General features: G+C 34.0%; 2 protein-coding genes across 3 annotated transcripts; both read right to left on the bottom strand.

Moving 5' to 3' along the window:
- Positions 1–26652, bottom strand: LOC133691684 (T-complex protein 1 subunit beta). Of its 2 annotated transcripts, none has more exons than XM_062112299.1 (11): positions 26433–26652; positions 4236–4292; positions 3886–3951; positions 3682–3793; positions 3306–3434; positions 2760–2831; positions 2516–2631; positions 1948–2024; positions 1081–1566; positions 427–742; positions 1–336 (listed from the first exon to the last, which is right to left on the bottom strand). In XM_062112299.1, exons 1-11 carry the CDS (start codon positions 26433–26435, stop codon positions 190–192), a joined length of 1581 nt encoding a protein of 526 aa, XP_061968283.1. In that variant the 5' UTR covers positions 26436–26652; the 3' UTR covers positions 1–189. The 2 variants fall into 2 exon arrangements, with proteins under 2 accessions (XP_061968283.1, XP_061968275.1); XM_062112291.1 differs by lacking the exon at positions 26433–26652 and adding an exon at positions 4720–4976.
- LOC133691701 (pre-rRNA-processing protein ESF2) lies at positions 21724–25434 on the bottom strand. The gene is made up of 8 exons (XM_062112310.1): positions 24958–25434; positions 24575–24782; positions 24394–24478; positions 24232–24299; positions 23821–23910; positions 23607–23737; positions 22071–22214; positions 21724–21994 (listed from the first exon to the last, which is right to left on the bottom strand). Exons 2-8 carry the CDS (start codon positions 24774–24776, stop codon positions 21977–21979), a joined length of 738 nt encoding a protein of 245 aa, XP_061968294.1. The 5' UTR covers positions 24777–24782; positions 24958–25434; the 3' UTR covers positions 21724–21976.
- Positions 26653–27118: the final 466 nt, after the last annotated feature.

Genomic DNA, 27118 nt, shown 5'->3' with positions numbered 1-27118 from the left:
TTGGATAATCTCCATCTTCCTTCACACTCAGAATTGATTGCTACTAAATTGAAATTTAATACATAAAAAACGTTCGCCTACAGTTCAACAGCTAACATCCATTGCAAAACTTAGAGTCTGGCAAGTTTCAAGGGAACAGGTTGGCATTACAACAGATATCCTTGTGCAGCCAAAAGGGCACACCTAATTTCACATTCTATCTTCTCTCTTACGTGGGGCACAAGTGATGATTTCATCCACCCTGAGAATCATCTCTGCAGCTTCAGTTGCGGAGAGCAGTACGGCCTGCTTAACTTTGAATGCTTCGGAAATCCCACGCTCAACCATATCTCCAATCTGCAATAGTTTAAAGCCACAAATCATCAAACTATGCCAATGGGATGTCTTAAAAATTTCATTTACCAAAGTTGTCAATCATATACTTACAGATCCAGAGATGACATCAATTCCTGCAGTGCACCCCTCCTTGTGATGCTCTGCACGGAGCTGGGCTACCAATTCTGCACTGTCCAAACCAGCATTGTCCGCTATGATAGTTGGAATTGCTATGAGTGCCCTTGAGAAAGCTTCAATAGCATGGGATTTCTTCCCTGGAGTTATTCGGGCCAATTCATCAACATCCTTTGCCATCACCATCTCAGGCCATCCACCTCCAAGCAAAACCCTGCTGTCATTAACGGTCTGAGACAGCACGCACAAGGCATCATGCAGGGACCTTTCAGCCTCATCAAGCACATGACGGCTGCAACAATTGAAAACACATCAAAAGGTGACAACTGAAAAATAAACCTGGTTTTTTTTAAAAAAGAAAAGGTATCTATATTATATTTCAAATCTAGGGACACAAAACAGAGTTGCTGCATTGGGGTGATACAGACCATCAGACTCAATTGGATCATTCATAAACACATCAATTCCAAAGAAATAGTTTCATTAATCTGCCTTCCTAAATAGCAAGCTAACAGTGATCTATATACGAAGTGAGAACATCAGGTCTAAACCCTCAAAGAACCAAAAACTGAGCATATTTATCAGCAATAACAACATAAGAGTTTTATAGACGCTGAAGAAACACATTACCTTGCACCTCTCAATACAATTGTACATGCCTGACCCATTTCAACACCTGAAAAGTGAATCAACTTATCCTCACCAATCATAATTTCCTCAATGAGCTTGCAGTGACCAAGCTTAACTGACTCAGGATTGTCAAATGTTGATGCAATTTCACCACCAGTCACTAAAGCCAGCCGTTCAATTCCGTCAAAATCAGCATGCTCAATTGCAAGTATTCCAGCATTTGCAAAGAGTTCTTCAGGGAAATTGTAAATCAATTGCCTGTTAACGAAGCAATTAATCCCATGGGCTATTATCTTATCCACCTTCTCTTTCATCTTTCCCTTCTCAGCAGCTTCAATTTCAGCAACCCTAGACATTGAATCAACACGAACACGTGCCCCATAGATTTTCACTTTGTCAGTGTCCATTGCAGTATTTGCCACCAAAATCTTTGCATTCTCTATGCGCTTTGGTTGCCCAACACCAATTTTCTTGTCAAGAATAAATCTGAAAAAGCAAAAGAACAATTTAAATATTAGTGAACAGGCTATTAGAAGTCAATGCGTCAATAAAGATACAAGGACAGACAAGAAAGCCAACGTTTGTTAACCAAGTGAGATCTTGCAAGTTGCTTTCCTTAATCTATTAGTAACTACCATTACCAAACACATATAGATGGATCTTCAAGCAGCAGTTACAGGATAACTTGCACAGAAATTCCAAAGTACTTGACAGTGCAAGAATGCTCATCTTCGCGCTCAAAAAAAAAAATGCAAACTGCAAAACACTAGAAATGACTATTCATTTCTCATCATGGGCCAAAAAATATGCACCATGCAGTGCAAACTAAAAAACCATGACAAGGTTCTTATAAGTTGATGTACCTACCCTTCATCTAAGAAAGAATCCTTCAGCGATCCTCCAGGCTTCTTGATAATCTGAATGGACTCTAAGTTTGTGCTTCCCTGCAATTTCAAATGGCAATTATATGGCCAAATCAACAAGGAAAAGAATACCATTTACATCTGACCCAAGAATAAACAGATTCTCTGAACAATTGAAACAAAATCATGGCATTAAGAATGCATCTTTGAAGGTGAGAAAAAAAAACGGAAATAAGGGGAACAACATAGAGAGGAGTATCAGACAGGTGTAAAATACAGACAGCAGACAGGGCAATGCATGATGACAGAAGAACAAGAAAATACGACCCCTGGTACAGATTTCACTGCTGGAAAGAAAAAAAGGAACTTAATTTCATAAACAGAAAGACAAAAGCAGGTCATCCTGTATCTCCAATGAAATGATTGCTTTCGAAGGATGGGTTCAAAACCGTGGCAACTTAAGATACACAACCCCCTCCCCCATCCAAAAAATATTAATAATAATAACAATAAATCAATCAAGAAAATAACAAGAAAAAATCATTGGTAAGGTATAATATAAAACACTTCACCTTCAATCTCATAACAGCATCAACAGCAAGTTTTGCAAAATATTCCTTATCCTGTGATAGAATCTTGGAACTCAAAGTAGTCATTGCAATCTTCATCAAGTCCGACTTGAATTTCTCTGCATTACTCAACAATTATAGACATCCATGCCAGAAAATGCATTATGAAAAGTGCTATCAAAAGCTAATTAGCAAAAACCAAGTTCTACACATATTATGCAATTCATATTCATAGAGCAATTGATACCTTCATTCTCTTTGTTATCCACAACCTTTTGCAGCAAAGCATTACGAGCACATTCTGCTGCCATTCGGAAACCTAAACAATCATGGAAACAGCATCAATAAATCATCTCATGCTATAAAAGTCATAAAGTCTCAAATTCACCATGATTAATTTAACATTAGGTCTCTAAGTTTTTTAAAAAAAAAAAAGTATGACTGAATTTTGAAAGGGAAAAAATCTCTGGCACTCTAATTGGTGTAACTTGTTGAAAATACAAAAAGGAATGAGGTGATCAGCAGGGAATTCCCTCTATCAAGATTATATGGGAAGATTGATTCCAGATCCAATATCCAGGCTCTGGTTTAGCAGGCAAAGTTAAAACAGATAAGGAACACAATCTACATAACGCAAAATAGCACTGCATGTAATAAAACATGGCGAACACTACTTCAAATTTTCAGCAAAAATGAAAAACAGTGCACAAGAAGCACCAACAACAACAAAAGGTGAGAGCAAGAAGATGGGGGAAAACAGGAAGCATTGCAAAGCCAGAAGCCAAGAATAAACCTGCTATTATTGTCATTGGATGAATCTTTGAAGCTAAAAGCTTTTCTGCCTCCCTTAGAAGTTCCCCCGCCAAAACAACAACAGAAGTTGTCCCATCACCAACCTCATCATCTTGAACTTTAGAAATGTCTGAGTAGTGAGTTAAAGATTGCCATAACAAATTCCAGTAGAGCTATTTACCTTAGTTCTTTTTTATCACGCACAACAATTTGCTGGCATGTCTAAATTTTAAATTGAAAGAGAGATAACTCTGACCTGGATATTTCAAAATAAATAACAAGGACCCTTTTTTAATGAAGGTTTCCTCTGCAAAATCCTTATGCTTTAACTATCCTAAAAAGCAAATTAACAAGCCATATTAGCAATGCAAGGATACCAACAAGGATTTTAGCAGCTGGATTGTCAATGTGAAGGGACTTCAAGATGGTGGCCCCATCATTAGTGACTGTGACTTCACGACCTCTGCCAGTAGATTGTAAAATTTTATCCTGGCAAAAAATGAAAAAACAAGAAGATGACAACAGTAACAAACTAAAACAAGCAATGTTTTACAACACACTCAATAAAGAAGAAATCTTACCATCCCTTTTGGCCCCAAAGTTGTCTTGACCAAGTCAGCAATTGCCATCCCACCAATAAGCGATGCCTAAAAAAAAAGAAAAGGAAACATGACTCAAGTAGAAGGAAAAAAAAAAGAGGGGGGCGGGGGGGGGGGGGGGGGGGGCAATGCCAAGTGAGCCATTGTGCCAATCCAAGAATTATTGGCTGATAATCGAATTGCATGATAACAATAACAACATAGTAATAAAAATAACACTTCCTACCACACAAGTAACTTCGTCGCAAACTTCTCAAATACATTAATGCATACATCAGCATCCATAGTGAGAGAAAAAAAACCCAGCCGGGGAAAAAAAAACAGTAGCATACCAGTCTGGCACGCTCTCCCTTTTCCTCAGTAGCTTCATCTTTAAAAATTTTCTCGACCTGCAATATTTTCCAAGTAAGCCAACATCAAAAACAAAATTCCAAAACTAAAAAAAGAAATGAGAAGCACTAGTCAGCAACCGGCATACCACCATTGCAAAGTTTAAACCTAAAGTCAGCCGGACTATCCACACCATTAATCAAATCCATGCATAAAACCCTAAAAAATCTAAAAATAATTCAAATCCATGCATTACAATGAAAATTGAAATGGTTAAAAACGAGAAAGATGGGAACAATCAATAATGTTGGATAAGAAAATGGAAGATTTTTAGGAAATTCAAAGAAAGCTTGATTTTCTTTCCCTTTTATCAAAATCCAAAGCATTAAAGCCTCAATGCTGGCCTAGTCTAGCCTAGCCTTCTCCTTCGCTTTCTTTGGTGTTTGACAGACTGGACAAGAATCTAGAAAAAAAAAAATTCCTCACCATGACTCACGGGTAGTGGATCGGGATGGCCTGCGGCTGCTGCTGATGCTACTGGAGCTACTACTACTGCTTAAGTAGCGGAGGCTGAAGGTGGCTGCTGCGAAGGAGGATGGCAGACGTCAGTGGTGGAAAAGACTGAGGAGGAGGCGGCTGGAACCGGGTGAATAGCGAGCGAGGAAGAACTATCGTCTCACTTTGGCCTTTGGGTTGGATGATGATGGCGCTTTGCTTTAGGGTTTCTTAAAAAAAAACACCTGTACAGAGAGAGTTTAATTATTTTTAAGTCATTTTTTAATGGCAAAAATTAAAAACAAAACTCTTTAACAATAGTTTTGTCTTTTCACAAGTTGCTTAAACTTACTTGTATTTCAAAAAATAGCAATGAAACTAAGTTTTTTTAACTTATTTATATTTTTAAAATAATATTAAAATTATTATTTTTTCTAATTGAATTTCAAAAACAATGATAACATATTAAAATTTACTCCATCAAGGTTAGGTTTCAAGGTAAATAATATTACAATTAGTTTTTTGATGATTGATATAAGATGTGTTTGAAAGTACAATAAATATTATTTTTTCACTTGAAAATATATAAAAATAATATTTTTTATTTTTTAAAATTTATTTTTAATATCAGCACATCAAAACGATTCAAACAATATAAAAAATAATTAATTTGAAGCTAAAAAAATTCAAAAAGTTTCAAAAACACAATTGCAATGCAATGCTAAACAATGTTATAATGTGTTTGATATTGTAGTGTAATGTGTTTTTTAAAAGTGTTTTTCATTTAAAAATGCTTTAAAATAATATTCTTTTAGATTTTTTTTAATATTTTTGACATCAAAACTATTAAAAAATAAAAAAACATCGATTTAATACTTTTAAAATGAAATGTAATTTTAAAACATACCCAAAATAGAATTTATCATGCTCCTAAACACAAGTAATGGATTACTCCCAAACACTAGTAATTTATTTTCACTGATTACAGTTATAAAGAGAACGACACATCACATTATGATAATTAAGATATTTGTTTATCGGTCATAATCATGTCTTCTACTAGTAAATTTTTGTATGATTGATGATTAATCAAACGCAAATCTCATTTAGTTTAATTATAAATATTAAATTATTATGATATAGTAGAGCCAAGTTAAATCAATTAGGGCATGTTCATCCTTTCCCTGAACCTCACAGAAAGAAAATAAATTACAACGTAGTTAAAAAAAAATATTAGGACTAAAAGATTAATAAGGGTGACACGGATTGCTTAAATGATCGTTGCCTTCAATTATAAGGTGGCAAGGTAAGGGAAAAAATAAAAAGTAGTTACTGAGCATCAAAATTGTCAGGCTGTGGTGACATCCCTACATGAGCACCATATGATAATCCATGTAACCTCCTTACATCTTTACATGGACACTCTCTAAAGCAAGCTATATATATGTCCATTTAAAAGTCATTCTTTCCTTGGTTGCAACTCGGGATAGAAGTATCCTCCTATAGAATGGACTAAATTGAATATGGATGAATGTAATACAACAATATAGGGTTTACAGGCACCGGAGGACTGTTGAGGGATAGTATGGAGTCTTAGATTAAAGGGTTTGCTATCAACATAGGTATGTGTTCTTTGGTCTAGGCTAAGTTGTGTGTAGTAGTTACTTGGTTGGAACTTGCTTATTCCCTTGGATTATGAAGAATCATTTTGAAATCTAACTCGTTGTTAGTAGTGCACTCGATCATAAAGAACATTGTCAAAGTAAATGCTAACTACGCTTTGATTATTAAAGTGAAGGCGATTCTAGAGAGGGAATAGGAAGTCAAACGTCAACACATTTTTCAAGAAGCTACTGCAGTAGCTGAATGGTTAGCAAATTTTGGCTTAACAAAGAGTCCTCTCAGTAGGGATGACAGGATTATTGGTGACCCATCTATGGGTTTATTCTTGATTTTGTACTATGACTTGATTAGGTCAACATTGCCTTGATTAATTTAATTTGAGCATTAAGCCCTAATTGTTAACAATAAAAAAAAAACAAAACAAAACTCCTTTTTTTTTAGATAGAAGATAAAGACTATAATGTCTCTTCAACTATATAATCATCAGCGATACAGGTTAGTCCTTTTTTCTTCTTTACTTGCTTTTCTTTGTTTTTATTTTTCTTTTTAGTCTTAATTGGGATTTGAATTATAAGCATTGAAAAGTCATGTCTACTCTTGCAATTCACTGACAAAAAACTCCACCCCATTCATGATCTCACCATCGATGTGAATTTAAAGCCCGCATGGTCACCATTGATGCCCACCCTATTAAACTTCAAACCTGGGACATTTTATATTTTTTTCTTTTTTTTCTTTATAATTTTGTTTAGATAACAAGAGTTTCAAGTTCACTTGATTATGACGGCCTTTTGTTGAATTTCATGAATTAGTTATTTATTTGCTAATTAACTGCATTTTTTTTTATTAAAGAATATGTTAAGCTAATGGCTTAACAAGGAAAGAAATTGAGAGAAAAAAGAAGAAGAAAACCAGATAAATGGATAGAGAAAAAGAAATATATTGTTTTATTATTACTTATCTCATGTTATTCATATTATTCTTATTTATAGAATGTAGTAAAAGCTATTGTTGTGACTAGTTATCCCTTTCCAGTAACTAACTTTAACTAACTAATAACTACCATTAACCAACTTGTAAACTCATGATCCATATGTTTAATCTCATTTATTTTTGCACTGCTACTTCTATACATCTATGTTGCTTAATCTGCTTAATAGAATGATTGTAACAATACTTTATCCCTCCAATTGATTCCTGACATCAAGAATCAAAATAAAACTCAAGAAATTGTTGTTGAGTCTTTTCTAATTCCTCACATGTTGCATCATCAAGAAAGGAATTAAACCACTAGATTAATCCTACCACCACAACCTTATAATCCTTTTTCATAAACTTTATTTCCAAAATTACTAGTGGACAAATCTTAATCCTGCCACCATCATCCATTACTGGCAAGTTAGATGAAACCACACTCTCTTCACCAATTTTTTATTTCAAAAGTGAAACATGGAAGACAAGTTGGAATGAGCTGCCTTCTAGTAAACTTAGTTTGTAAACTATAGTGCCAACTCTCGTAATGATTTTGTATGGACTATAATACCTAGGATTCAACTTATAACTCCTCCTAAGAGATAAATTGTCTTGTCCATATGGTTGCAACTTTAGAAATACCTAATGCAAATTCATGTTTAGTCCTTTTATCTACCATCCACTTCATATTTTTTTTATTGTTTATAGTTGATTCTTCAACATTTTATCCATATTAAGTCTTATTCTCACTAACTCTTCCACGACAACAACTGGAGTAGAGTCAATTGGGAGAATATCTCTAGTTGGTGGTATGATAATACTTGAAATGGAGTTGTGTCTATAACAGAATGAAAGCTGTTATTGTACCACCACTGTGTAAGAGAAAGCTCCAAACACCATTTCTTTGGGTTATCTATAGCCATGCACCTCAAGTATATCTCTAAGCATTGGTTCATCCTCTTTGTCTAGCCATCAATTTGAGGATGATATGAGGTGCTCATTAGCAATTTAACTCCCTACCTCTTGAATAGTTCTTTCCATAAAAAGCTTGCGAAAACCTTGTCCTTGTCAATAACTATTGTGGCAGGTGATCCATGAAATTTGTAAAAATAGTCCAAGAATATGTGAGCAATATCATAAGCTGAAAAAAGATGAGATAATGCTATGAAATACCTATATTTTATGAATTTATTTACAAATACCAAAATAGCATCTTTCCTTTCTGACTTGGACGGTTCCTCAATGAATTCCATTAAGATGTCTTCTCATACCTTCTTAGAAGTTGGCAAGGGTAGTAGTAATCCTAGATAAGATACCATTTCTGCTTTAGCTTGGGAACATAAGTCACATTGTTAGATAAACTATTTCACTGGCTTCTTTATGGATGGCTAGTAGAAATGAACCTTAAGATTTTTGTAAGAGTTTTGCATTCCAACATGATTGTCAATGCAGAAATTATATGTAATCTACACTAATTGATTTCTCAAGGGTTCATTGTCTCCAAATACTAATTTGCCCTTATACTTTAGAATGCCTTCTAATAAGTAAAATCTTGAAATCTGCTTGCATTTATTACCATACTAATAATTATCTCCTATGTTGTTTTGTCATTATTGTATCGAACCATAAATGTCTTCATACCAAGTAAGCACCAATCTGGTTACTACATTAAAATCACCTGCCTCACTTTTTTTATCTCCAAATTGGTCGGTTCTATAGTTGTATTTTCGTGATAGAGCATCTGTAACCATATTTTCTTTCCTTTTTATGTATAAAATTTAATAACACAATCTTATTAATTTAGTAAGTCCTTTCTTTTGATTAATGGTGTGGATCTTCTGGTCCAGTAGATGTTTAAGACTTTTATGATCGGTTTGGATTACAAATTGTTCATGTTTTAGGTAGTGTTTTAATTTGTCTACTATTATTAAAATTGCCAAACACTCATTCTCATAAATGGATAACCCCCCCATATGTTTGCCTACCAAGGCCTTGTTAAAAAAAAGCAAGAGGTTAGCCCTTTTGATTGAGCACTACTTCTAACCTTATAGCACATGTGTCTGTCTACAACATAAAAGTTTTAGTGAAATCAGGTAAGGCGATTGGAGCCTTATATAAAGCCTTCATTAGCAGATCAAAAGCTTTCTATGTTCCTTTATTCTATCCAAAACTATTTTTCCATGGCAAATCTGTAAGTGGTTTGCTAATGATACCAATTCCTCTAGTGAACTTTCTATAGTAACCTGCCAAACCAAGAAAACCCCTAAGCTCTTTTAATGATTTTAGTGATGGCCATTCCTTTATTGTTTGTCTTCTTAGATTTAATAACAATCACATCTACTAGGATTACATGCCTAAATATCCCACTTGTTGCTTACCAAACATATATTTGGATTTCTTTGCATATAATTGATTAGCATGAAGAGATTTTAGAACATGTTTCAAGTGATGTATATGTAATTCAAAGTAAGAACTATAAACTAATATGACATAAAAAAATACTAAAACAAACTTCCTTAAAAAAGGTTTTATGATGTTTGGAACATAGCAAGCTTATGAATGAATTTAATGGAAATTTAGGTCTCTTTGAAAGATTCTTATTTTCTCTTTGGTGAAAGAGGAAAAAGGCATGTGGGAGAAAGAATTCTTAAAGGAGAAAATCTTTCATCCACCACACCAAGCGGGACAAAGCTAAACCCCTAAACAATTGAAAGTTCTCGCTCATCTATTATTATCCATATCATTTGAAAACTTTTCATATTCCATTAACATTTATGAGTGATTAAAAGGTGGCGGGTGTGTTTGTGAGGCTAAATGGCATTACCTTAAACTTATAGTGTCCTGGATAGGTTTAATGCAGTTTACTCTAAATCTTCTTCCTTCATATAGACTTGATGATAGCCAGATTTAAGGTCTAGTTTAGAAAAGAATTTGAACCCCTATAGCTCATCCAATAAGTCATCAATTAAAGTGATTAGGAACTTATTCTTAATAGTTACCTCATTAAGTTGTCTAAAATCCACTAAAAAACAATATGTAATCTCCTTTTTTTTTTAACTAATAATACAAGTGAAGCAAAAGGGCTCACACTTTGTTGGATTATGTTACTTTCTAGCATCTATTTGACTAGCCTTTTTATTTCTCCTTTATGAATAAATGAGCTTTAGTATGGTCTGTGATTTATTAGTTGACCTCTTGGTTTCAAATGAACTCTATGATCAAACTTCCTCACTAGTGGAAGGCTTGTAGATTCCTCAAACATCATTGCAGCCTTCGTAATAAGAGGGGGGAATTTTCTAGGCTTCCCTGCAAAGGAATGGAGCCCAATCTTGAGAAAATTCAAGCAATTCTTAACATGATTCCTCCACAGAAGATAAAAAATGTCAGTGTCTTACCGAAAGGTTTGCTGCCCTGAACCGATTTATATCTAGGCTGGGAGAATGTAGCCTATCTTTCTTCAAAATCTTAAAAAACCATCATTAATTTTAAATGGACATCAGAGTGCCAGGAAGCTTTTGAAGCACTCAAAATACACTTTTCCTCCCCTAAAATCTTATCACAACACAGAGAGCAAGAAAGCTTGTTCCTCTATCTTAGAGTCTCCGATCATGCAGTAAGTTTAGTGGTAGTTAGGAAAGAAGAAGGCATACAACATCTTGTGCATTACTCCAGCCAAACCCTCATTGATCCTAAGACCAAATATATGAAGGTAAAAAAGGTGTTTTTAGCTTTGACAAGTGCCTCTAGAAAGTTGAAAGCTTACTTCCAATCTCACAAAATCATTGTATTGATGAATCAACCTTTGCGACACATACTCTACAAGCTCGACATGTCTGAATGCTTAGTGAAATGGGCAATTGAACTGGGAGAATATGGACTTTTTTACTAGTCTAAATTTGTCATCAAAAGACAAGTTCTGATAGATTTATAGTTAAATGCTACTTTCAAAGCAAAAACTTGGACAATCCTACACCAACTATTGAACTGGCAGTCCCTTCAAAATTCACTCTCTTAACCCTATATTATGAACTGTATGTTGATAAGTCCTCTAATTTTGAAGGGTGTGACACTAGAACAGTACTTGAAAGACCCAACAAATAAGTTTTTTAGTATGAAATTCATTTCGAGTTCTCATTTACCAATAATGTGTTAGAATATGAAGCTCTCCTAATAGGATTAGGTCTAGCAAAAGCTTTAAAAGCCTTCCCTCTCCATGACTACAGCGATTCCCAGTTGATAGTAAATTAATGCCAAGGGATTTTTGAAACCAGAAACCTTACTCTAAAAAAGTATCTCTAAAAGGTCCAGACTCTCCTCTTAGGGATAGAAAAGGTCAAGGAAATTCTGATTAATTGGATTTCTAGAGAAGAGAACACGAGAGCAAACCTCATTTCTAAACTAGCAAGATCCAACTTGGTCAACCTCTCATTAAGAGTATAGATTGAAATTCTCAAGAAAACAAGCATAGAAAGAGGACCAATAAATGCTTTTATCGACATAGAAAATAATTAGAGAACTATTATCGAGAATTATCTATTCAAATGAAAGTTGCTCTCAAATAGAAACGAAGCCATCTATTTAACTAGACATACAATTAGGTATTGCATGATTGATGGGATCTTGTACAAACGATCTATCCAGGCTTATTTGTTGAAATGCTTATCTTTAACGAAGAATGCTTATGTTCTACGAGAAATTCATGAGGAAATATGCGGTCTAAACACCGAATCTAGGGCTCTTATAGCCCATGTCATTAGAACAAGGTTTTATTGGCCAATGATCCTTAGTGATGTTACTACTTTTATGAAATGGTGTGATTAATATCAGAAATTTCCATCAATCTCTAGACAACTCTCTTCCAAGCTCATCATCATACCTTCCCCGTGGCCATTTGCCTAAAAGGGGGTAGACATATTAGACCCTTTCCCAAAAGCCATAGGAAATAGAAAGTTCATCTTGGTAGGTGTCGACGACTTCACCAAGTGTGTCGAAGTATAAGCATTAATAGTTATCATCGTTAACAAGGTCATTTTTTTCTTATGAAAGAACATCATTTGTAGATTTAGAATTCTAAAGGTTTTAATCATTGATAATAGAATAGAGTTCGACAACCATAAGATAAAGGAACAATGTCAAAAACTCCATATCAACCATTAATTCTCTTTGGTGTCTCATCCCTAAACAAACAACCAAGACAACTTACCAATTGGATTCTGCTGAATGGATTAAAAAAAAGATAGCAGAGGTCAAGTCAAATTAGGTAAAACTGTTAAATAAGATCTTGTGGGCTTACAAAACCACCAAGGAACATTTATCGAGGAAAATCATTTTCTCCTCACCTATGAAACTGAGGCCATATTGAAAGGTAACCACTTAGACCTCAGGAATAACCTAAATCTCCTAGAAGAAACCCATCTAATTACAGCCATAAAAAATAAGGTATATAAGAACAACATTGCTTATTATCATAATGTTAAGGTTAAGAACAAAATCTTCAAACTCGGTGACATAATACTGAGAAAGCTGGAGGAAATCAGCAATAAAAAAATAGAGAAAAATTAGCCTTGAGATGGGACAACCCCTTTCGAATAACAAAAATAGTAAAGACCACCACCTACCATCTTCAAGATATAAAAGGAAGAAGTCTTCATCACATATGGTACTCATATCATTTGAAATTATATCACAATCAATAAAGTATAAATTATCCATTTATCCAATATGATTTTTGTCTTTAACAGGGAATGACCTAGGGCCACACCAATCCAGAATAAGGAATCAAAATAGCGATTATCTCACAACCTTACAAGGATGAAATGGACACGGTCTCCGTAGTGCGGTTGCATAATAAGCCTTAGAAGAGATTAATTGCCTCTATAGCATGATTGCATAAACTTACATTGAAGGAGACAAACATGGTCTCCCTAATGCCCTGCATAACCTCCGGATAAGAATGGCAATGCCTTCATCTAAAAAGGATTGATACCATCTCTCTATGACAATCACCCTACAACCTTCAACGATGTGATGAATATGATCTCCCTTGTGTGATTGCATAATAAGCCTTGAAAGGGATTAATATTTCCCTAATGCGATTACACAACTTACTTTGGATAGGACATATGTAATATCCATAGTGCCCCTACACAACCTCCAAGGATAGGAATGACAACGACATCAACAAAAATGAATTGATAACATCTCTCTAAGGCAACTACTTTGGAAGGGATAAATTGTCTTTTTAGTGTGATTGCACAACTTATTTTGGAAGGGATATATATGACTTCCCTAGTGCGTTGACATAACCTTCAAGAATGGGAATGACAACGCCATTAACAAAAAAGATACGAATCTTCTAAGGCAATAACCAACAACTCTCAGTGACAAGGAAGAATCGACCTCCACCAGTTGCTTTACAAAACAATTTTCATCTCCACAACATGAATGCATATGTAATCGTAAAGGCATTGAATAACCCTACTGAACACATAAAAATATACTTGCAACCCAAGATTTCTCTTCGGTTCCAAGTAAGGGGAACATACCAAGGTTTGATATTTGATAAACGTTTAGCTAGATAGGTGTTGGACTCAAAATGGTATAACTGCGGGTAAGTGTGAGACCCAAAAATGTTCAACTAAAAGATAAGTATTGAACCCATAAATATACAGATAAAAGATGGGCATTGGACCCTAAGAAAATCTCTACACCAAGGTTTTAAGGCCATAGACATTAACAAAACAAGAAATATTTTTTTATCAAAAAAAGTTCTTATTACACAAATGTATATTACAATCATCAACCTCATAGGACTGGGGTGTATATAAGAATATACATACTAATAAAAATACTAGGAGGCTTAGTGATCCAGCCCAAGCTCCTCAGCTAAGTACTCTGTCCAGTGGGCAATAACAACCCTAATAGGAAACACATCCTCAAAATCATGTACGAGAATGGGATGAAAGTCAACACTAAAGTCCATCTGCATTCCCTTAAAGAAGTATAGATTGGACATAGCTAGAAAAATCTTGTCTCTAACCGCCTTAGACAAGCCTACTGACCCTCTAAAAACTTCTTAGAACTCTTTAGTAGAACTCTTTAATGTCTCCACCCTCCAGCCTCTCTTAGAAGTTCTGAACTTCCTTTTTAGCATCTTAGAGCTCCAAACACAAAACATCTTTAAATGCTTGTAACTTCATGATAGTATGCCTTAAAGTTGTAACTTTATAAAGGGCCTCCTGTAACCGCTATTCAGTGGAGCTTATACAAAGAATAGCTTCATTTTACCCATCAAGGAAATGTAGGCCGCTTTTAAACCTCTCATCTCGGTCTCCATGATGGTCTTCTCCTTTTGGAGCCTTTTAAAAAGTAGTATAACCTACTATGTGACTAGTAATAACATCCTTCACTTGGCTCTTTTCATATGCCCAAATCCTTTTAGAGTAGGTGCACATTATAAAAGTTTGTAAATGATAAAGGTTTAGAAGGCCTCGTAAGCAGAAAAGAAGATAGAAAAGATATTCCTTAAATTAAAACCCATTTTGCTCATCAAAGTTAAATGACGATGGTAGCTTTCATTGGACATCTAAAGGATGTCTGAAAGAATGACAAGGACCCTTTTTCCACCATCAACAACCTTTATAACTTGCCTTTTCTCATCATTTAGGGCAGGAAAATTGAATGGTGCATCATTAAGTGCAAGATGAGAAAAAGATGTCTTCAAACTTTTGGCCTGAAGATGTGGATTCTGTAGTTGTAGCTTCCATGACCACAATAAAAGATGAGACAAAGAGACATATATCTTCATTACGAGGGATCGAGTGCCTGCCTCTATAGGGGTAAAGGCCCTTCTTCTTTTTAAAATAGACAGCAACACCCGTTATCACTTCTAGGGGAGTTTAGTCAGCATGAGCCCCAACTAGAGGGGTACGACTCCCCTTAGCTTCTATTTAGGTAGGAGCTCTGACCCTCGTCATTGCTCCCTCATAAATTAGGAGCTCATCCAAAAAATTAGGTCATACTCCATTTCTTTTTAAGGAAATTAAAATGTCTCTCTTGATGATGACAAACTCCTTTCTTTTGATATAGTAGAGGTCTCTCCTCCTTCCTCGGCTATCAACCCTGCATAAAAATAAAATCAAAGGTGATTTTTTGTTCAATAAAAACTAAAGGAGAAAAGTTGTATACTTTGTAACAGGTTCATATATTCCTTTTTAGCCATCTCGTTGACTTCGTATTCCATTAAGGTAGAAGCCAACAACTAAGAGCTTCCTCCTCGCCAGGACTCAAACGAGGCATGTTGTTTACCTCACGAAGAGGTATCTTATACGTATGGGAATAACCCCGAATTTGATACATACCTCCCTGAAGGCTAACTATCCCAATGTACCTTATAATTAGTCACCTCCCTCTTCATTTCCTTAGGTACACGGGCTTGCCTTTGAGAGATTTTCCCATGGCTCCACTAGGGTTATTGGCAAAAATAAGGAACCACCAGAAGTCACAACCGCCATTAGTACTCGTGACCAGTTGGTAACAAAATCCAAAAAGGTTTATGGTGAGCTCTACACTAACAAGCCTAAGAAACTTACCAAATGCTGATAAGACCACCCATTAGAGTGTAATTGTCTCGGGCCTAACCTATAATATCTAAAAACATTGCTAATAAATCCTTGAAGAGGGAAGGAATGTCCTATTTCATACATACACAAGGGGCTATAATTTCAAAGCATCCCCAAGTAGAAACCAAGGTCTCCTCACTAATTCTTTCTTTCTTAAAAGGCTACTAGGCCACATGGGTACCAAGTTATCGACCATTAACACCTCCCCAACACTTAGAGTGTTGGGAGGGTCAAATATGAGGGTAGGAGGTGACCTTTCCCTCTCCTAAAAACCCCTTAAAACACTAGGTGAAATGATGTTTATACTTCTAAAATCAGATCTAATCCTATAAGAGTCTATTTTTTCTAAGAAGAAGGAAAATGATGTACAAGATGAAAATTTAGGAGTGATGACACGAACAAAAGATTGATGTCTTATCCCAAGTGCATGAGTGTCGAAATAATAAATAACTCGGTAAGACTTGGGTCGAACCACATGGATGTGAACAATATAAATTACAAATAATATATATATTTAATAAAACAAAGAGTTTATGAGAATTTTATGGGATATTGATATAAGGATTAAACAAAGATAAAACAATTGTCAAGGTTAGAGGATTCACTAATAGAATTTCAAATAAGTATAGTATAAATTCTTTTTATTACTCAAATGGAAACCACACACAAAGGAGGTGCCAATCGAATTATAAATTGCTAACATGATTACATTACTTATCTTATTCAAATAATGCTAATACTTGTAAATGTTGTTAGGTATTCATGATATTAATTTATATTAACAACAAATCAAGTTCCTTTCATATCACAAGTGTCAGCTATACCATACAGTAGGTTATGAAAGTGCCAAATATTTGTTGTACCAAGGGTTGTACAACACAAATCTAGATTAACTATTTAATAAGCAAAGTATTAAGAGTGAATAAGATAACAAATACAAAACATGTTAATTTCAAACATTAAAGTCCATGTTGAGTTTACATTATACTTAATCTTACACCATTAGTGTAACCTTTTCACCTTGACATAATAAACTTAACTAAACATAATAAAAGAGAGAAACATAAATAAACAAGATAAGAACATAAATAAGATATAAGTTAACTAAGTAAAGGAAAGGAAATGAAAAGCATAAACAAGAGATTAATATCACATAAATTAAAACTTGAACATTACAAAATATAAAGAAAGAGAGTAAGAGCAATATCTTGTTCTGAACAACCAATATGCCTAAATGTGTGGCAAATGCCTCATTTTATAGGCTAAAATTCAGAACTATTGATTTGATGACTAATTGTCAAGTGGGTAGCCACCTCTTTGACTTGGTGACAACCCTTATCTTCTTGTCTGAACAAAACATCATTGCTAACATCCGAATTTGAACAGATAATCCTCATGAAAGTTTTGAGAAATTGTCTCAGCTTTCCAACAAAACAAGAATGAGCTCATTTTGACTTTTAGAACTTGAGATATGAGTTAAACACTGAACAGTGTTTGGGCTGCAGGACAGATTCCAACGTCTCTTTTGTTGCTACAATTTGAGCTTGAAAATGGTTGTTTCGAATCTTGGACTATGCATGAAAGTTTTAGGCCTATGTCTTAGCTTTCCATCCATATAAACCAGATGTAAATCCAAGTTCTATAACTCCATTTATGATCCAATAACCGAATGGTATTCCAGTTTGAATTAAACAACATCTCTTCTCAAGCTTAGGCCTCTCTTTGTCTTCTCAATTTCAATAGTTAAACAAATCAATCAATCATTTGAATTGTGAAACATGCCTACATTTGAAATGAGCATTTACCATAAATTAAAGATATCTTAATTTATCAGACTTATTATAAAACATGTTTAAGTTAGGGAATTTAATGATACTTTAAGTGAAATATGATGATATAAAACCTTGATAAAAATACATTTTGAAGTACTAATTAAGTGATTTACTTAAGAAATCTCTAAATCAACTTGACAATAATTGTAAAAAGTAAAAGAAAGATGGAGGTAAATGACTAGGTTTATAAAGGAGACGATTTATCACCCCAACTGTTGGATAAAGGACATGTCATATCATCTCAGATCTCTAGAAATATGCTCAAATACTGCAGTAAATACGAGCCGTCTTTTCTATTTCTCAAAAGGACCTCTAATAAGGATGTGACGTTTGGCCAAGAGGATCCCAACAATTAAATTTTAGGAAGACAAAACGCACAAGGAAGTAAAGAGATCAATTGATTAAAAAGGATGGCCTTTTCAATATTTTCACGTATTAAGTTCACAAAGACTTGGGGGGTTACTAATAGATCAAAGTATTTCATACTGAAAACCTTTTTTTTCTCATAAAACTTATGACTATAAGGGATCAAGAGAAAAAAAGATCCATTATAGAAGCTCAGTAGAGGCCAGGGCCCATGACAAGGTCTGGAAAAATGTTAGGCCCAACCTCATTTGGGCTCGGTTACAGTCGGGCTTAAGCTTTTATGGTTTTAGCAAGATGTCAGATCCAACTCCCTTGGGCTTGGCTACGCGCAGATCCTAAACATATGTGGGTCTGGCAAGATGCCATACCCAACCCTTTTAAGCTCATTTAAACATTAGGCCTAAGCGTCTATGAGTTTGGCAAGATGACAAACCTAACCCCTTGGGCTTAGTTACGCACTATACCCAAAATGCTAGGATCAACGCCTTTTTGAGCGAAGGATTCCTTTAGATACAAGCACCCAATGTGAGAATCTAGGGTCATCATCTCCTTACACCCTATCTATGCAAAAAGTCCTCTAAGGGTCGTCCATGCATTAATCAGTATTAATGTTGATTATAAGGGATGATCTCATCGACATTAATATCATGTATAGATTGATGTATGATCATCTTCTGTAGGCATATGATACTCTCATCAATAATTAATGCCGTGAAAGGAGACACTTATAATCATTATTAATGTTGATTGTAAGGGTCTTCCTTCCACTAGGATATGAAGAAGAAAAGGACCCACAACTCCTCAAATAAGAAAAATAAAAATTCAAGGTTATAAATACTATATGAATGATCCAGGAAAGTGGTTCACCATCTTTACTCTCTTACAACTTATTCTCAACATTTATCATATATAAACTAGAATGAACTTTCTTATTCTTAGAATTTAAAGCTCATTTATTGCAACTCTTTATAATAAAGTCACTGACTTAATCATCAAAGGGTCCTTAAAATCTATAAAAGACTGTTTTGTTACTTTTGTAGGAAATCTAGCCCCTGTCACCAACCCCTAGAATCCTTAGTTATGAAAAATAGAATATGAATATGAACACATGATCATCTATCATCCAAACACGGTGAAAAATAACTTACCTAGCATTCTAAATTTAAGATTCATAAATATCCTAATCCAAGCCTTAGTTTTGTTAGGTCTTTAATTCCCCTGCATCCCGCACCTCCAACTTATAAGCATACCAACTAATATTATTATAATAATTTATCACAGGCCTTCACAGGGATTGATGGAAAAATCCTTCAGAATATCTAGGAAGGTTTGTTTTATGTATCCAAATGAGGTAATCATTTAATAGGCAGTGTCTGGAACCATCCATTTATCGTTTCAATGCACGTTGATGTTTGTTTTGTTGATACCTTTGTTGTTACAAATACAGTCATCAGGGATCAAGGTTAGATATGGCCCCTAAGGCGCATCAGGTACAAGGGATGGAACTGTTGCTCAAAGAGGAGGGTGTTGCAACTAATTGAAACACAAACAAAACCTGTTTATTTGTTCTTATTATGCAATGTCATCCTGCATATCCGGATCCCACAAAACTTTCATATGACCACATATGAACATTTAAATTATCCAGTTGCTTTTCAAAATGTTTTTTATTTAAAAATTAAAATAATAATTTTAATTTTTTTTATATCAGCAAATTAAAATAATCTAAAAACACAAAAAAAAACAAAATATTTCAAAATATTTTTAAAAATGTTTTTGAAATACAAAAAAAAAATTAACTTAGAAATCACATTAGTTATCTAAAGTTGGTCGATTAAGTTCAGATACATGCATGAAAGCCCGCATGCTTCTTCATAGCTTTTCTGAAACGTAATTTTTGTTTTATCGGAGATTCATGACTCCAAGGCGGAAGCAGGGGGGGTAAGCAGGGGCCCGGGCCCCCCTGCAATACTCTTGGGTAATTAGGTAATTAAATAGGAGGAAGTGTTATATTTTTTATTTTAAAAAGGTGGCCCTTCTAAATTAAGTGTGATTTTATTTTTTTATTTTCTTTGAATTTACTCTTGACCTACATGGAAAAGAAAAAAATATAAAGGCATTATTTTGTGAAATAAAAAACAGAGCCACCAATTTATCCTAATATAAATCCTGCAGCCAATCAAAAACATAAATCGCGAGCAAAAGTTTTCTACAAAAAGATTGAAGCAGAGTTACTAATTAATTTATCTTTCATAAAATAAAATAAGGTAACTTAAATTTAAAATATATTTTTGTTTTGTTTGGAGATGTTTGTTAATAATTTGATGAGGTTTTTTTAATAATTCTATCATTTTTGCTCTTTTTTTTTCTTAGATCTGCTAGTTCTATCAATTTTTTTTTAATTCTTGTTATATTGATTTTTTTTAATTAATTAGATATATTTTATTGGTTTGTTTTGATTATGTTTGAATTTTTTTTATGTTTTGTTTTTAGCAGAACCGTCAAAATTATCAATTTTTTTTTACAATATATCTTTTGATTTTAGGTTGAACCATGAACAAAATAAGAAGAATTAATTCTTTTTTCAAAAAAAAAATATATTGATAACTCACAGCCTACTGAACGAGCTTTTTCAGCGATGAAGATTGTTAAAACAAGACTTCGCAATCAGATGGAGGATGTTTTCTTGCAAATTATTTAATTGTCTATATAGAAAAAAAAATTGCTGAAAGATTCACAATTGATATGATAATCGATGAATTCTATTATATGAAAGAACGACGAGCACAATTAAAATAAATATGTAAGAATCATTCTTTATTATTTTTTGTTTTATTTCAAAGTTTATCAAACATAAATAATGTTTTGTTTTAACTAATGTTTCTTATATACTTTGTATGTTTATATTTGATAGGTATAAAGACCAACAACATTAAAGTGATGGATATATTATGAAAATAAAATTAACTTCATTACTTTGACTCAATTTGATATTACTCCAAACTTTTTACCTTATACAAAGGCTTTTATATAATTGTAGTAAGTTATTTGAATAAAACTAAATTATGTAGGTTTTGTTTTACAACTCATGTATAATAAATTAAAACAAATATTATATTTTATTATATTAATTTTGACTCCTCCTAATAAATAATTCTAGCTCTACCCCTGCATGACTCCACCTTGTACAGCATTGCAAGTTCATCTGAAATCATCTACCAAGGTGTATCATGGAAACAACTGCTCCATTTTTTAATGACAAGTGGTTGAAGAGGCACATGCAGGTAACCATACATGTCGACAGACTTGCGGCAGCTATATGAGCTCTCAGTTCAGGTCAGGATGGATACAAACATAGACTGGAGTGGCTCTTCTCCTTTAGATTTACAAAGATGCTATGAGACATGGAGCTTCCTCCATTCGGTCAGCATATGCTAGAGAGAGATCCTTGACCTAAAATAGATTGCAGCCTGGTTCCGGGGAATCTGCACGCTGCCTTATTACCAATATCTTGCATCCAAATTTGCAAAAGTTTGGGTGCCTTGTAAAGGCTGAAAGAGAACAAGACCGACGGGCAGTAATTCCATGAGCAAAATAATGATCTTAAAACAGATAGGTGATTGTAAAATACACAGGTTGCCCATATGATTTTACAAGACTACTGTTGATGAGTTACTTCATTTTGATCAAATCATCAAATGTTACAAACAGTATCAAAATTGTGAGCTGCGCACGCATCAAAATGCATCGCATGCATATGGGAGAGCAAAGCAATAAATTTTATCACATAAGCTCCTCATCCTGAACATAAAGTGACATGCTCGCAACCCATCACTATGAACCACCAAATACCTGCATACAGCAGCAAAACTTAGATCCAAGGAATAGATTTGATGTTGAAAGTTGTTACCTACAAATAATGACTCACCCCTGCCAGGACATCTTTAGAGAGTTGAGGTTTGCTTCTCTCTCTTTCAGCCATTGGTTTTTTCTGTGGGAATTGTCGGCAAACCGGTGGTTTCTGTGGGGCAACAGAAAGTTCACCTCCAGATTCTTGTTGGACCTTCTGCTTCTATAAATAGAAAAGGAAACCCATCACGTGAAGGAGGTTGAAGAATATATGATGCCATGCCATAAAGAGAGAAAAAGTCCCAGAATGCAAATGGTGAAACCATTAATTTACATTACAAGAAAGACATACTAAACAAAACAGAATGGCATGAAATTCACGACTTTATAATTAGTTAGGGGTATCAAAGCATCAGCATGTACAAAAAAAAAATTCCAGTAAAAAGCAAAACCATTCAAAACTAAGATTTTTTTATATATTTTTTATTTTTTTGACATAAGGAGTGTTATATATCCAAGTCGATCAAAATAGGAAATAACAATTGTCTGGCAAAATTTGAGAGACCATATTTCATGTTCACACAGACGCATATATATACATATGCTACATCTTTATCAGTCGCAAATTGCAAGCATGCTGCCCTTAAACCCAATCAAGTACATGCCTCTAAAGCACCTACATTTTCAAGTTCCCTCAAAAACTTATGGTTCCTGGCTTACCCTTCAGAGCTTGCCATGTCCAATGAAATGAAAAGATAACTGGTTTTGACATTTACTGACACAAGGAGCTAGGAGGGGTATAATAAAGTCTCTTTGTTAAGAATTCATTGAGGATTTTATAATAATTATCACATAAGCAGCATATTAAAGATTACAGTAACAGAGAGTATCTGATTAGTGTTCATTGAGGAATTCATCATAGATGATCATGTAAGCAGCGTATTCTAATGCATGCTCAACACCTATGGATGTGAAATACAGATTTGAAAACATCATGTAAATAAAAACACAAACATATGTATGCACATCACCGCCCTCTGATAACAATACCCCCTCAATCCTCCTATTCCTATTCCTCTTAATTCTTCCATCCTATTGAAGAGAACTACTTTTTTTAAATCAAATTTCAATGATATAATTAATTCAACCATATAGAAGGAGCTGACACATGGCATCGTGTATCAGCTGTGTCCATACCATAACTCATCATGAAAGTGTCATGCTACTGAGGGAAGGAGGCTAACTCTTACAAAACAAAAGGAGCCTATTCGATCAGACGTCAAAATGATTTACTTGCCTCTCTAAATAAACCAAAAAAAAAATCATTTAATTACAAGTTTCAAGTACCTACTAACAAATTTCGGATTCACAACGAAAATATCTGGCTTTAACTGATTCTAAGCTAGCCATACTGCCCAACTATTGTGCCAAACATACTTAAACTGGCCTAGAAGGAGCTTGAGTATTGAAGTCCTGACACAGAGAACGAATAGCCAAGTTTAATTCCTTAAACAGGTGCATCAAATTGATGACTTGAGCAATGCCAAAATATCTCAAAACAGCACCATAGATGGTGGTTCCAGGGAAAAAACAATCTGTAACAGTAAGAAGTTACCTTCTTCATTCGTTCTTCAATAGAGCTTAAAGCACGAGACTGGTCAACTTTTTTGAGATAGAAATCCCGCTCCCTCTTTGCAGCAGAAATTTCTAATGCTAATTTTTGTTCCCGAATAGCTTTCTTGTAAGCTGCATTTAAAGCACTATAATTTAGACACACAATAAACTGTAAAACATGATAAGATAGAGCACAACAGAAACTAGTGACATACCAATTTCGTCTGTAAGATTATCCCATTTGAATTTACTTAGATACTTGATATTCCAATGATCATAATAGAATTGTGACCGCTTCTTCCCACCTAACAAAAACAAGAAGACAAAGAAGAAATTAAAGAACACTTGGAGGAAAAAAAAAAGTAAATTATTTACAAAGCAATCCCAGCACACATAAGCTAACCCATTTTTTTTTATAAAAAAAAGATATGACAAAGAATAGGTAAAATCAACAACAAAAAAAAATATATACAAAGAAAAAGAACTTGACATGTTTCCTTGATGGTTTCTCTACAGAGTAAAACAAGAACTTGACATGTTTCCTTGATGGTTTCTCTACAGAGTAAACTAAAAATTCTCATTCAACTCAACAAAACAAAAGGACATAAGAAAAAATTATAAATTACCTATTTGTTCACCATTTAACAAATTAGCAACCCTTTTAGCATTACTTTTACTAGCAAACTCAACCCACCTGAAAAACACAACAAACAAAGCAATTACATAATAAGCAACACAATTCAAATATATGTTCATGTAATTAACACAAAAAAATGTATGAAAATTACCCTTCAGAGTATGCTTGAGCTTTAGCTCCACCACCTCGTTTTCTACTCTTATTATTATCATTCCCTTGATCAATAGAAGAACTATCTGCAAACACACAGCAAAAATTTCTCAATAAAATTGAAAACCCATTTTTCCCCTTATTTTTAAATATAAACACAAAAGAAGTATCAGTTACTATACTTTGAGGAGCAAGGTAAATTCGTTGAATTTCACCATACTGACTGAGAAGTTGACGAAGCTTAACATGATCCATACCAGGAGGAACTCTACTTATGTAACAAACACCACGCTTATGAGCCTTTTCTGCTTCTTTCTTTAACTTTTTCTTCTTTCCCTCCTCTAAAAACAACACTTGTTCTTGTTCTTTATGTTCCTCACTCATTCTTTCCTAAAATAAAAAAGGAAAGAAATGGATAAAATTACACAGGCTAGGTTAACCAAGCTTCAGGTTAGCTGAAATACAAAATTCATAACAAATATCCCATCCTTAAAATTTTAGAAACTAAACAAGAAGACAACCTTAATAAACATTCTAAAAAGCTAAGAGGCATTGAGGCACTTGCCTAGGCACTCCATGCAAGGCAAAGCGAGGCCACATCACCTTTATTAGCCTCGGGCGATGAATTTAAATGAAGTGCTGCCTAGGCAATTACCTCGTGAGTGGGCACCAGGTGTTAAAGCGAGTGCTGCTGAAATACTTCTTTTTCTGTTGGATTTTCCCTTTTTTAAAAAAATAATTTATGTTTTGACCTATCTGTCCATTTTTTTTATTTATCACAAGAAACAAGTTAGGGGCATTTTTTCAAAAAAAAGAAGAAGCAAAGGTTAGGGTAAAGAAAGAATAAAAAAATCATTAAAGTAGGAGGCATACAGGAAGGAAGGACACTTGAAGAGAACCATGAGCCACACTTTGTGTTGAGCAAAGTCAGAGAACAACAACACAAGTATAGAACAAGCATGGATGAGGATGTTTTTGAAGATTAATGAATAATGATGATGATTTTAAGGTTTTGTTTTAATCTATTTGGCTACTTACTACATTACTACTTCAAATTATCTTTTTTTTGTTTTAAGGGTGAAAAATATAACTTTATACAACTATGTTAAGATATTTTATATTTTCTTTTGATTTTCTAATGATCTAATCTTAATTGGAAAGATATATTTTTTAGATTTATATAATATAATATAATATAATATAATATAATATCATATATATATATTTTTTAATCTATAGTATATCGCCTTGGTTCATTCGGGCGAGCGCCTAGGCATGCGCCGAGCACCTTGGTCATTTTACTGGCTTGGTGCTTTTTAGCGCCTTCTACCTTTGACAACACTGATGCCAAGCTAGCCATTGTTTCAATCCAAGAATTATTGACTGATAATCGAATTGCATGATAACAATAACAGCACAGTAATGAAAATAAAACTTCCTACCACACAAGTAACTTCATCGCAAACTTCTCAAATACATTAATGCATACATCAGCATCCATTGAGAGAGAGAGAAAACCCGGCCGGGAAAAAATAACAGTAACATACCAGTCTGGCAAGCTCTCCCTTTTCCTCGGTAGCTTCATCTTTAAAAGTTTTCTCGACCTGCAATATTTTCCAAGTAAAGTCAACTTCAAAAACAAAATTCCAAAACTAAAAAGAGATATGGGAAGCACTAGTCAGCAACCGGCATACCACCATTGCAAAGCTTAAACCTAAAGTCATCCGGACTATCCACACCGTTAATCAAATCCATGCATAAAACCCTAAGAATTCTAAAAATAATTCAAATCCATGCATTACAATGAAAATTGAAATGGTTAAAAACGAAATAGACGGGAACAATCAATAATGTTCGATAAGAAAATAGAAAATTTCATAGGAAATCCAAAGAAAGCTTGATTTTCTTTCCCTTTTATCAAAATCCAAAGCATTAAAGCCTCAATGCTAGCCTAGTCTAGCCTAGCCTAGCCTTCTCCTTCCCTTTCTTTGGTGTTTGACAGACTGGACAAGAATCTAGAAAGATAAAAAAAATCCTCACCATGACTCACGGGTAGTGGATCGGGATGGCCTGCGGCTGCTGCCGATGCTACTGGAGCAATTACTATTGCTTATGTAGCGGAGGCTGAAGGTGGCTGCTGCGAAGGAGGATGGCAGACGGCGATGGTGGAAAAGACTTAGGAGGAGGCTGCTGTAACTGGGTGAATAGCGAGCGAGGAAGAATAATCGTCTCCCTTTGGTCTTTGGGTTGGGTGATGATGGCGCTTTGCTTTAGGGTTTATTAAAAAAAAAAAAAAACCCTTTACAGAGTTTAATTATTTTTAAGTAATTTTTTAATGGCAAAAATTAAAAACAAAACTCTTTAACAATAGTTGTCTTTTCACAAGTTGCTTAAACTTATTTATATTTCAAAAAATGGCTATGAAACCAAGTTTTTTAACTTATATATATTTTTAAAATGGTGTTAATTTTTTTTTTCTAATCAGGCTTTAAAACCAATGATAACATGTTAAAATTTAGGTTTCAAAAGTAAATAATATTACAATTATTTTTTTTGATGATTGATATAAAATGTGTTTGAAAATATGGTAAATATTATTTTTTAAATTATTTAAAAAATATATATTAAAAAAATATTTTTTAATTATATTTTAATTATATTTTTTATATTAACACATTAAAATAATTTAAAAAATAAAATAAAATAAAAATTATTTTAAAACTAAA

Source organism: Populus nigra, chromosome 1, assembly GCF_951802175.1.
Source record: "Populus nigra chromosome 1, ddPopNigr1.1, whole genome shotgun sequence".
Classification (NCBI taxonomy): domain Eukaryota; kingdom Viridiplantae; phylum Streptophyta; class Magnoliopsida; order Malpighiales; family Salicaceae; genus Populus; species Populus nigra.
The sequence above is the reverse complement of the archived record's forward strand: the minus strand, read 5'-3'. Positions and strand labels throughout refer to the sequence as shown.

Excerpts from the sequence above, each read along its gene's own strand:
- LOC133691701 (XM_062112310.1), bottom strand. The coding sequence starts at position 24,776 with ATGAGTGAGGAACATAAAGAACAAGAACAAGTGTTGTTTTTAGAGGAG. Across the intron at positions 24,300-24,393 it reads GCTCAAGCATACTCTGAAGG|GTGGGTTGAGTTTGCTAGTA; the intron begins GTAATTTTCATA and ends TGTGTTTTTCAG. Across the intron at positions 23,911-24,231 it reads GTTAAATGGTGAACAAATAG|GTGGGAAGAAGCGGTCACAA; the intron begins GTAATTTATAAT and ends TGTTTTTGTTAG.
- LOC133691684 (XM_062112299.1), bottom strand. Across the intron at positions 2,832-3,305 it reads TCCAATGACAATAATAGCAG|GTTTCCGAATGGCAGCAGAA; the intron begins GTTTATTCTTGG and ends ATGATTGTTTAG. Across the intron at positions 743-1,080 it reads ATTGTATTGAGAGGTGCAAG|CCGTCATGTGCTTGATGAGG; the intron begins GTAATGTGTTTC and ends CAATTGTTGCAG.